The 12,422-nt window shown below is 43.1% G+C and overlaps 1 protein-coding gene across 1 annotated transcript in view; it reads left to right on the top strand.

Moving 5' to 3' along the window:
• Positions 1–1,151: 1,151 nt before the first annotated feature.
• UBE2D2 (ubiquitin conjugating enzyme E2 D2) overlaps positions 1,152–12,422 on the top strand; it is a 58,365-nt gene continuing 47,094 nt past the window's right edge. The window contains exon 1 of the mRNA XM_045794561.2: positions 1,152–1,640. Coding sequence (XP_045650517.1) covers positions 1,617–1,640 — 24 coding nt within the window. The 5' untranslated portion in view covers positions 1,152–1,616. The remainder of the gene's footprint in view (positions 1,641–12,422) is intronic.

Raw genomic sequence — 12,422 nt, 5'->3', positions numbered from 1 at the left:
GGGATGGACTTGAGAATGTGGGTATCACCCACCAGGAAAATAATCCTTATTCTCCAGTGTGTCTCCAGCCAGATAAGTACCTTCCAGCCTAGGCCCGGTCTTGTACCTCACAGGTCATGGCGTAGGGCTCAAGGCACACTAGTTGCTCGGTGAATTAGCGTTTTGCCTCTACCTCTTAAAAAGCAACTACAGAGGGGCGCCTGGGTGGCGCAGTCGTTGGGCGTCTGCCTTCCGCTCAGGGCGTGATCCCGGCGTTCCGGGATGGGAGCCCCACATCGGGCTCCTCCGCTGGGGGCCTGCTTCTTCCTCTCCCACTCCCCTGCTGTGTTCCCTCTCTCGCTGGCTGTCTCTCTGTCACATGAATAAACACAATCTTTGGAAGAAAAAAAAAAAGCAACTACAGAATAGGTTTTCTAGGCTTGCTCCTGATGGTGATCTGAAACACAGGTTGGTTTTAACCCCTGCACGTTTTTTCTGAGGTAATTGGTGCAGTGCTTGTTTGTAACAATTCACCAAGCAGAGCAAGGTCTGGGTACCTCCCCTACAAGTGACAGGTCTGTGTCTAAGAGACATTCAAGTTGTCATCCTGCTGGGGCCTTGGTTAGAAAGGTCGTCTCAGGGATGCCCGAGGCATGCTCAAGGAAACACTTTCCCAGCAGGTGCCCAGGCTGTTACCACGAGGCTTCTCGAAAAGGATCTGACAAGACCCTCGACTTCAGGCAAGTCCCATTTTTGCCTCTGTAGAGCTGTGTGACCTTGGACAAGTCCCTTCCTCCTACAGACCGTTGCAGTGGATTTAAGTACCTTCTTCCGGGTCAGTCTATGCTATGGCGCTGATCAAGTGATCTGGAAAACATTCGCCTTTAAACGTTTACGGATCTTCGATGACACACGAGTGGGGGTACCAGAGGCAAGGGACTCAAGGGTCCCGGCGCGCGAGCATCTACGGCCCGCTCCACGAATCTCGCGAGACCTCTTCCCTGCGCTCCGCGGCGTCATCCTCTCGGCGGCCGTGGCGGCGAAGGCGACGGCGCGTAAGCTACTCACAGGGGCGGCCCGTATCCCTCCGCCGCCGGCGCGGTCCGGCCCTCCCTCCCCTAGCCCGCCAATCCCCGCGCCTCCCGACCTGCCCCTCGGCCTGGGCCCACCCCGCGCTCCGACGGCCCCACCCCGGCGGCGCCGCCCGCCCGTCCGCCCGCGCGTCCCTCCGTCCACCTGCAGCAGGCAGTCCCTCTGGCTGTCCGACTGAGCGGCGCCGGCCGAGCCCGAGGCCTGGGCTCTTGCTCCCCGGCGGAGGGATCCACGGCGGCTGAGGAGGCGGCGCTGAGATTAGGTGGAAGAGGCAGCTACGGCGGCGGCGGCGGTAGCGGCGGCGGCGGCTCGGACGGCAGCGCATAAAGGGGCCGCCGCCGGGTGATGCGGTGACCGCTGCGGCAGGCTCAGGAGCCAAGTGGGCCCCGGCCCTCAGTCCGTCCTGCCGGACCCGCGCTCCCGAACTCCCCATCTTCTCCGGCCGACCCGCGATCACCGAGGCGGCCTCGCGCCCCCTCGCCCCTTCCCCGTCCCTCCCCTGTCCCCGTCCCCGCCCCGGGGGCCACCGCCACCCGCCTCCCACGATGGCTCTGAAGAGAATCCACAAGGTAAGCGGCCGGAGGTCGGCTGAGGGTTCCGGCCGCTGGGCGGGCCAGCTGAGCAGGCTGCGGCCTGCACTTCCCGCCGTCGCCTCCGCCTGGCTCGCGGCCTCTTCGGACCCGGCTGCCGGCGGCGATGGTCCTGCCGGGCGCCCTTCACACCCCACTCCCAGTGATGGCGCCCGTGGAGGCCCCGGCGCGCAGCCCGCGCTTAGGCCGGAGGTGCGCTCGTCCGCTCAGCGTTCCTCCCTGGCCTCTTTTCTAGGCCCCGCGTGGTATGGAGTCCCAGGGCCTCTGCCCGGCTTGGGACTGCTGCGCTAGAGGGCCATTGTCCGGCCGTGCCGGGAGGGGGAGCTGGGGCTGGGGCGTTGAGCTGCCCCATTGACAGAGGTCGAAAGGGCTCCTCGCCCCATGTTGCCCGTGTCCCCCTGCCCCCCTCCCGCCCACACCCGCCCACCTGCCCTGGTTCCCTCCACAGAACCGTCTGAGCTTGGAGCCCATGTCTCAGGCAGACGGAGGAAGCCTTTTTGTCCGATCCACAAGTATTTCTTGAGTTCACTTACCTCTTGGCGGCCGCACTCTTCGGTCCACTGTACTCGTCCAGAAACTTAGAGTAGGAAGTTCAGAAGGAAAAACAAAAACAAAACAAAACAAAAACCCCATGACTCTTTTGAGGGAGGGGGGAAGTGGAAAGAGAAGCGTTTTGTTCTTTGAGGTTGCCAAATGTAGTCAGAAACTACACTTTTACAGGAATGGATCTAATAGAAAAGCTGTTAAAATTTCAAGGGTAGAGGTAGAAACCTGAACGTTGAAAACCACTGAAGGAATTACACAGAGTTTCTTTTTACAGTCTCCATACAATGGATTTTAACGCTTAAATTACGTGAGATGTTCAGGGAGACCCTTTTAATTTAGAAGGAATTTTGCTCGATTTTTCCATTTGAAAGGATGTCTTTGCCCTTTTAGATGAAGGGTTATTTAGTTTTTTGTATGAAGGTTTTCCTTGTACTTCTTCTATATTATGGGCTTGGCTTAAAATTTAGGGTCCCCCCAATATTGTAACACTCCTAGTGCCTCTCAGTATCATGTCTTTTTCTTAAAAGTGGGGAAGAACTGGTGATTTTTGTTTGGTGTTTTACTTGGCTATTTGGAGAAGCTCTGTTAAATCTCTAGCCACTTACAAATAGATCCTGGGGTTATCCATAGGGAGGAATGGGATGGAGATGCAAGGGGAAGAAAATATTCACCTTGTGCTTAACTCAGGGAAAATGCAGACTGTTGGACAATTAAAACACCTCAGTTTGCAGTCGGTGTTCATTTCATTCATGATCAGAGACCTTTAATGTGGAATTAATCCCAATGGTTATTGTAAATTAGGTTAGATTCTTACCAACTTGTTTGGACTTCTCTGATTTCTAACAAATGAAGAAGGGCAGACTTCAGACAGAGTAAATCTTGTATTAAAATGAAGCAGGTTGTTAAAAAGAGCTTGAAACTTCACCGAAGATTTCTTAAAGAACTGTTTAAGGGGCAGGAGCACACTGAGGAATCATCATCCAAATAAAAATATATATGTAGTTTTAAGGTTTTTAGTAGTTAACTGTGTTCTTATATGGTCTAATTGGGAAGTTACCAATGAGGATTGTAACTGTAGAAGACTGTGGTTTTTTTTTTTTTTACTCCCCTTCTCCCCCATGTTCTTATTTTAAAAGCTGAAGAGGAGTATATGTGATAACTTAAAGATCAAGAAATATACCCTTTAATCTCTACATTAGTTGATAAGTGTTACATTTTTTCAGAGAAGAAGGTAATTCAAAACATGTATTTTAATCTTCTAATATACTTGCCTCAGTAATGTGGTTTCTTTTGAGTTACTACATATTCTGTAGATCTTCTCTAAAATATCTTCTTATAAAAAAGTTTTAATAGGGAAAATCAAGTTTAGGCACTGATACTTTGAACTTTTAAAACTCAGTATTAACCTTTTCCCCCCTGGTTTATAACATAGAGCCCTCCTCAAAGTATGGCTCAACTTCTGAGACTGGCAGGGATTAGAAAAATAAAATTTATTTTTGGTATACTAGTCAATAAGATTGTGGAAACAAAATGGATACTTTTCCCTCAAATTTTTTGTGTAATACCAATTTTAAGTTGAATGCAGACTTACCTAGGTATGGATAAGACTAGTCCTTCCTGTCTTCTTTTTGGCCCTAATAATGTATGTATCTACAATGGAATCCCCAAAAAACTTAGTTGGCTTATATAATTGATCTTGGCCTTGAACCTTCCCAATTATCATTCTCTGAATAAATAGTTCTACTTAAATACTCTGTTAACTTTAGATATCATGAACTGCTGCATCTGGGTTCTAATAAAATTTTGCTGATAACAAATTGGACATGTGGCGTCTTTAGGAATTCAGTATCTTGTTTCTTTGATGGGGAAATAGTGTTCTGTGAATTTGACAGCCCTTTAAATGCATTGTCTTTTTGGCAGAAGCTTTTGATGGACTTTATTTTGATACACACTTTAAAATCTCCTGACCTATGCTTTAACAGAGTGTACCGGAGAAGGTCATTATGAATATCCAGTATAGTTCTGTGCAGGGATTGGGACCCTCTGGGCTTGTTTGTATCTATACCAAATGGTCCTAGCCTGCTTTGTTTTGAGGTTTTCTGCTGACTTTATAGGTCTTCAGCTTTGATTTTGATGCTTTGAGTGTCTGCCTCTTGCAGCACCACCCCCAGCCCTTTTCCAGTTGGCTGCATCTCATCTGTTGTGGGCTGGGAAACCAGATCACGGAGCTTATTAAAATTATGTCTAAAATAAGATCCAGTAGGCTCTGAGTGACGAGGGCTTCATGTGTTCTGTGAACTGTGTGGTCTCTTTGACTGATCAGAGACCTTTTTTACTTCCTGTTTTTCTTCTTTTGTTATACAGATGCAGGAGGCTTTGGGGTACTCTTAGAGTGCCATAATATTGAAACACGGGGTTAATTTCTTTATTCTGTGGAAGGGTAGAAGACTGAATGTCTTGATTCTTTGAGGAGTTGAAGACAGACCAAAGTTAGGATACTAAAAGCTATTTTCTTAACAGTCATAGTGCTTGTATATTTTAGTGGTATCCTGTTATTTATAATTAACATTTGGTGTATATGGCTTTAATGCCAGGATCGTCACTTGATTTATTCTGTTTCTGTGATAAAGATTTTTATAGCTAGCTTCTTTAAGACCCCTCAAAAGATACCCCTCAAGAGGGGCGGGAAAAAACCCCACAACCTCAGTAGAACAAAGATTTCAAACTCTGATAGCTCTAAAGTCCAAGCAGGTAACCAAAGTGAGCAAAGAGAATTGGGGGGAACTAGAAATTACATACGCTATCAGAAGAGGGCAGCTGCTATCCTGCTCTCTCCAAATGTTGCTATTGTCAGGATCTATGGGCCCAGTGTTGCCAGATCTTCCTTTTTTCCCCCTTCAAAAGGAAAGCCACAAATCCAGATTTTTGGCAACCAATTCAAATTAAAAACAATAACACATTTCTGGTAGGTTGGTAGGCACCAGTTTAATTTGTGAATTAACCTTAAAAGATTGAGGTTCAGTAAGCAATCAGGAGTATAAGGATTAAAAAAAAAGGAGTGTAAGGATTAAACGATTTAAACCATACTTGCTATCTTTTTTAAAGTTTCAAAAGTTTATTGCTTTATGTAGATGGGCAAGATGAAGTAGTTTTTGTAAACTGTTGATTGACTTCCTTGCTGAGGTTTTCCTTGGTTATGTGTGAGGTCATAGGGAAAGCCAATTTAGTAGATGAGATTGATCCCAGGTAGAAGTTTGTGTCTTACTCTTCATTATGCTCTGTTTCATGTTGTGAATCATCTTTCTGTATACTGCATACTTTCAAAATGTTTTAAGATTGGAAGATTACAAAAGGATGATTCTTACCTTTGTAACACTGTAATAGTACCAAATATAAAAAATAATTATTTTAGAGGTGCCTGTTGGCTCAGCCGGTTACGCGTCTGTCAGCTCAGGTCATGATCCCTGGGTCCTGGATCGAGCTCAGCAGTGGAGTCTCCTTGTCCCTCCCCCTCGGCCCCTCCCCCTGCTCGTGCTCTCTCTCTCAAATAAATAAAATCTTCTAAAAAAGTATTTAAAATACTGTACTGTAAGTGTGATACCATATGTTACATTAGTGTTATTGACGTAAGGGTGAAGTGAATTCCTGTCAAAATGACAAAACAAATTATCAAATTGTTCTGTGGAGTACTGTGAACTTTAATAAGTGGTTTACTGAAAATGGCTGTTTGAATTAGATCTATCTTAGAAAGCAGATATGCCTTCTTACTCCGAAAGATAAGGTTCTTGAAACCTCTGGGAAGGTTTCTTTTTTTAATTTTTCATTAAGAAATGATTCTTTGCTTTACATAAGCTCATTGGATTGAGAAACTTTTCTTTGGCTCTTCCAGGTTGCTGTTTAAATGTTAATTTAAACAGCCATCATTGAAAGATAACTGTTAATCGAGGTTTGCTTTAAACTCTCTCAGTGTATATTACTGTATAGCTGACTGACAAGGAGGAAGTTTTGACAAAGTCCAATTCTGGATATTTTAGTCCAGAGAGAGGGCTGCTAAAATATCCTAGGCAGTTCCCAGGATAGGAATACCTGACTCATGCCTGATGCTGCCAGGAACCTCTGCAGGCTCATCCCAGAAATGCAGGAGCATACTTGTTTTTTCTGTAGAAATAAAGTTTTGGTGGTTAGATTCCCAGGCTAACCTTCAAAATCATATTTAACTATGACATAGGAAAATAAGTACCATTTCTTCTGTCTGCAGAGTCAAGTGAGATTTCAATTAATAGAATCATAAAATGTTAGGACTGCAACACATCTCAGAGCTACTGTCTGAAAAGGCCATGCGACTTTCTAGGGCTGGATCAAGAACCTGGGTTTCTTGACTATGTCCGGTATCTTTTCTGGTAGACCGTATACCTTTATGTAGCTGTTAGGTACGTAAATCCAAAGGATGCAGTCTTTTTCTTTTGTTCAAACAATTGGGTATTCAAACTGTGCCTTGGAACAAGAAGATCTTTTCCTCAACATCTCTTTTTATTGTTGAAGAGGTGTGTATGAACTCCCTTAAAACTATACAAAGTTTGGATGTTTGTCCTCCGTATATCTTTCATCAGAGTTAAATGGGTTTTTTAACCTCCACAAGATTAAGAATCATTGTCTTATGTCCTTAAACACTCTGTTTTAATGTGAGTTGGTGACCCAGTTACCTATTCTACAGAGAAAATAGAAATCTTGTATGTGAATTCTTTCAGATTTCCTTTGAGGCCTTTAAGAACAAAAACAAAAACTAGGGGCGCCTGGGTGGTGCAGTCGTTAAGCATCTGTCTTCGGCTCAGGGCGTGATCCCAGTGTTCTGGGATCGAGCCCCATATCAGGCTTCTCTGCTAGGAGCCTGCTTCTTCCTCTCCCACTCTCCCTGTTTCTGTTCCCTCTCTTGCTGGCTGTCTCTCTCTGTCAAATAAATAAATAAAATCCTTAAAAAAAAAAAAACTATATAGCTACCATCTTTATAGTACTCACTCAGTTTCAGAATTACTGAATCTTCTGGGACGCCTGGGTGGCTCAGTCAGTTAAGCATCTACCTTCCACTCAGGTCATGATCTCAGGATGCTGGGATCTAGCCCTGCATCAGGCTCTCTGATCAGCAGGGAGCCTGCTTCTCCTTCTCCCTCTGCCTGCTGCTCCCCCTGCTTATACTCTCTCTCTGTCAAATAAATAGATAAAACCTTAAAAAAAAAAAAAAAAGAATTACTGAATCTTCTGAACAACCCTATGAGAATTCTGTTCTCCCCAGGTTAGACGGGAAAACAGACGCTTGGAGAAGTAAACAAACTTGCCTATGATTATATGGTATGGTAAGAAGAGCCAGGATTCAGATTCATGCAGTCTTGACTCTAGCCAGACATTACTCGGAATTTACCTTAGTCATCACTCTTCTTCCTTCTTGTCTCTGCAGAAGCTATACTTTTCCCTTTGTCAAGCTAACTTATGCTTTCCTATTCTTCCTGCCAGGTCCTTGCTCTCGAGTAGTTGCCTCTGCTCTCCTAGTTCCAGGCTCTTCTGAGTCCCCTCGACATCCAAGCTTATTCAAGATTACCCCATCCTAAAAAAACAACAACAAAAAACTTTTTAACTTCCCTAGTCCACTTCAACTGATTCCTTCCTCTTCTGTATACCTCCTAACTCTGGCATTTCAGTGCCAAAATTCTTTTTTTTTTTTTTTTAAGATTTTATTTATTTATTTGACAGAGAGAGACAGCGAGAGAGGGAACACGAGCAGGGGGAGTGGGAGAGGAAGAAGCAGGCTCCTAGCAGAGGAGCCTGATGTGGGGCTCGATCCCAGGACCCTGGGATCACGCCCTGAGCCAAAGGCAGATGCATAACAACTGCGCCCCCCAGATGCCCCCCAGAATTCTTAAAAGAATAGTCGATTCACTGTTCTGGGACTGCTTAGTAAGGTCACTGGTGATTACTTAATTGCCAGATTCGATGGACACCTCCTCAGTTTTTATTTAATTTTCATAACAGTCACATTGTTATCACTTGTTTCCCTTAGCTTCTGAAGATAAACTGCTGTCTCCTCCTTCATATGTAGTGTTTCCCAACTTTATCAGAATGTTTTTCAAACTGATACTATGGATGGATACAAATAAGAGTTTGTGAAACAGTGCACACTTGGATTAAGATTGACAGCACAAATGGTCGTGGCTAAATTAATTAAAATATGTAATCAAAATATATCAGAAGCACAAAATTAGGTAAATTAAAAAATATATTAAGACGAAGCATCATCGTCATTTTCTTGTGAAGGAGCAAACTAAAAATGGTAATTTTTTTAAATGATAAAAGAGATCTTCATCAAGGGCTGCATGAAATGTGTTACTGTATGTTTTCGTTACAGTATAATATGAAAATTTGTTTCAAACAGGTGCACTGTTGGGGCACGTGGGTGGCGCATTCGTTAAGCGTCTGCCTTCGGCTCACGGCATGATCCCTGCGTTCTGGGATCGAGCCCCACATCGGGCTCCTCCGCTGGGAGCCTGATTCTTCCTCTCCCACTCCCCCTGCTTGTGTTCCCTGTCTTGCTGGCTGTCTCTCTGTCAAATAAATAAATAAAATCTTAAAAAAAAACAAAAAACAGATACACTGTAGCAAAAGAATACAAACTACATATTTGGCTGTATTCATGCAGTTAGGCTATTATCAACATTATTAATTGTCTCTTGGGTAGATATAGACAGGTCACCTAATTTAAAAAAAACATGCTTTGCTCATGTTTATTTCAAAATGATTTGGGAGGCTTAAGAATCAAAGGACTTTTTTTTCTTTTTTCTTTTTTTTTTAATAAATACTTTTTTTAAAAAGATTTTACTCATTTATTTGGCAGAGAGATAGAGCCAGAGATCACAAGCAGGGGGTGGGGGGTGGCAGAGGGAAAAGGAGAAGCTGGCTCCCTGCTGAGCAGGGAGCCTGACTCAGGGCTCGATCCCTGGCCCCCAGGATCATGACCTGAGCTGAAGGCAGACGCTTAACCAACTGAGCCACCTAGGTGCCCTCGAAGGATTTTTTAATTTTAAACTTCCATATTTTAGGGACAGCCTGGGTGGCTCAGTTGGTTAAGCATCTGCCTTCAGCTCAGGTCATGAACCCAGGGTCCTGGAATCAAGTCCTACATCCGGCTCCTGGCTCGGTGCGGAGCCTGCTTCTCCCTCTGCCTGCTGTTCCCCTGCCTGTTCTCTCTCTCTCTTTCTGACAAATAAATAAAATTAAAACAAAAAACCCACGACTTCCTTTTTTTTTTTTTTTTCCCCAAGGAGCACCTGGGTGGTGCAGTCGCTTAAGCATCCGACTCTTGGCTTATGTCATGATCTCACATTGAGGGGCTTGAGCCCTGCATTGGGCTTCGTGCTCAGAGCAGAGTCTGCTTACGTGACTCTCTCTTTCCCCCTTTGTCATGCCCCCCCTCTGTGTTCTCTCCTTCTCTCTGGAATAAATAAAATCTTTAAAAAAGAACTTTCATATTCTAGTTATAACTCTGAGGAGTGGGTTAGTGTAGTCGGAATACTTAATACATAGTAAGCTTTAATTAAATCTCAAATATATATTGAATTAGGACAAGAAACTAGATAGATCAGTGGAGTCAAATTGACAATAATATCCATGATTAAATGCTGTTTGTGCATCACAACACAGATGAACATCGTTTGCTTTATGTTCTAGATTCTTGAGGCAAATTATTGCCTTAAATCTGTAGAAATATATAGTATTTCTTAAAAGCATGTATTAAAAGTGATTAAAATTTAGGACAAAAAATATTGCCACCTTTCTTCCTGTAATACATATTAGTGTTTCATGAGAAATACTGCTGTAATTCAAACAGTTCTAATTGATCCTTTTCAGAATCATTTTCCTTTACTCTTTGTGCTTTTCCTTATACAGAATGTCTTCTCACCCTACCCCCTTTCTCCTGAATTCTTTATTCATCCTTGGAGACCCAACAGAAATGGCTTTTCTGTGTATCATGCCCCAGGCGTGCAGGCAGTAGGGTTCCACTGTAGAACTATTTCTTAGTATGTAGACATGATTGATTATTCTCCTCATCTGGACTGAGCTCTCCTGGGCAAAGTCCTTGTCTTACTCATTATATTTCCAGTATCCGATGCATAGTAGGCATTCAGTTTTTGTCAACAACATTTAGTGAATGTTGACAGCAAGTGATATGGTGAAAAAAATGGGATTTTGGAGTAACATGCCTGTTGAGTCTGTGCTAGCCCGTGGCCTTAGGCAAGTCATTTCCCTGATTTTCTTCAGCCTCAGCTTCCTTGTCTGTAGAATGAGGATAATGTCACTTATCCTGCAAGCCTGTGGGGGATGAGTAGAAAGGAAATATGGATTACATAAAAGGTAGTTTTTAATAATATCACTGTGACTTAACTGCCACAGTTGCAAAGTTGCAAATGCAATACCTAGAATATATTTTTTTAGCCGTTTCAGAGTAAGTTGTTGACGTGATATTTCATCAACCCTAAATACTTTAATGTATATTTCTTAGAAACAAGGACATTCTGCCACATAATCACAATACAGCCTTCAAAATTAGGAAATTTCCATTGAGGTCTTACTGCCGTATAATCCTCAGACCCCATTCAAGTTTTGCCAGTTGTTTTATAGGAAAAGATCCAGTCCAGAGTTACTTGTTCCATTTTGTTATCTATATGTGGTCTCTTTTAATTCCTTAGCCTTTTCTTGGCTTCTTGACCTTGACACTTTTCAAACATTAGACTCCAGTTGTTTTGCAGTGTCCCTCAGTTTGGGTTTGTTTCCTTATGATCAGATTAGGTCATGGGTCTTTGGCAAGAATGTCAGAAGCAATGTTGTGTCACTCTCTTTCCATCCTATCAAGTGGTGTGTGATTTTAGTTGGATTCTTTTCGTTGCATCCTGTCAAGTGGTATGCAGTTTCAATTTGACCCCTTACTGAGAATTTTCACTTCCATCCATTTTTTGATTAAGGTAATGTCTACCAGGGTTCCCTACTATAGAGTTAATTCTTTTTCTTTTGTGATGAATAAGTAATTTGTTGGGAGATACTTTGAGAATATGTACTTATCCTATTTATATTACTTGTATATTGCTAGAGAAGAAAGTACCCCAAAACTTAGCTACTTAAAACAAACTTTTATTACCACACAGTTTCTGAAGATCAGAAATCTGAGAATGGTTTATAGCTAGATGATTCTGGCCCAGGGTCATTTTTGAGGTTGCAGTCAAGCTGTTGCCGGGGGTTGCAGTTCTCTGAAGGCTAGAAGATCCCCTCTAAGTTCACTCCCATGGTTGTTGGCAGATCTCAGTTCCTTGTGGGTTATTGGACTAAGGGATTCATTTCCTCGCCACGTGGGTCTCTCCATAGAGCTGCCTGAGTATGCTTAAGGCATGGCTTCCCTTAGAGTGCCCCCAGAGAGAGAGCGCGTGAGAGCAAGCAACCACGGTATCTTTTATAACCTAATCTCAGAAGTGACATACTATCACTTTTGCCATATTCTTTTGGTTTCATAGACCACTCCTTGTACAACATGGGAAAGATGACTAAAGGGTATGAATACGAGGAGTCAAGGATCATGGGGAGCTATTTTGGAGTCTGGGTACCACACCATTATGCAAAAGTTTTAACTTACTAATTTTTTAATGTATATTTGTGTGGAGTCATGATTTCCTATTTTATTCAGGTGGATTATAATTTATTATCATTTATTTTAACGCTCAAGTTTGTTTGGTTTGTTTTTTTTCTTATCATTCTTTGGGTACTTTATTTTGGTACCACAAGATAGCTTTGGCTTTTTCTTTTTTACCCTGCTCTAGCCTTGTAATCATTTCTTTTTCCAAGGATTCCTAGTTCTGTTTACTGGAAAATAGTATTTAGAAATCAAGATCTGGATGCTAGGTGTGCTCATTGCTCTTGGAATCTCACTGCTTTCAGGGTTTCTCAGTGTAATCAGTGGATGTAGTTAGGGAATATGTGTACGTATGTACAGATACACACGTACATACAGTACACACATTTCCATATACACTTTTTATATGTAAAAAAACCCCATGAGTTCACATTGGTACTTCTAATTCCTGTTTGATATCGTAGGGTTCACCCTGTATTTCTTCCTTTCAGTATTCCTTTTGTTTTTTGAGATATATTTATTTATTTGGGGTGGGGAGGGGCAGAGGG

Source organism: Ursus americanus, chromosome 5 (assembly GCF_024610735.1).
Source record: "Ursus americanus isolate L20-20 chromosome 5, mUrsAme1.1.p, whole genome shotgun sequence".
In the NCBI taxonomy this organism is placed as follows: domain Eukaryota; kingdom Metazoa; phylum Chordata; class Mammalia; order Carnivora; family Ursidae; genus Ursus; species Ursus americanus.
Note: the sequence above shows the minus strand (reverse complement) of the source record. Positions and strands in the feature narration are given on the sequence as shown.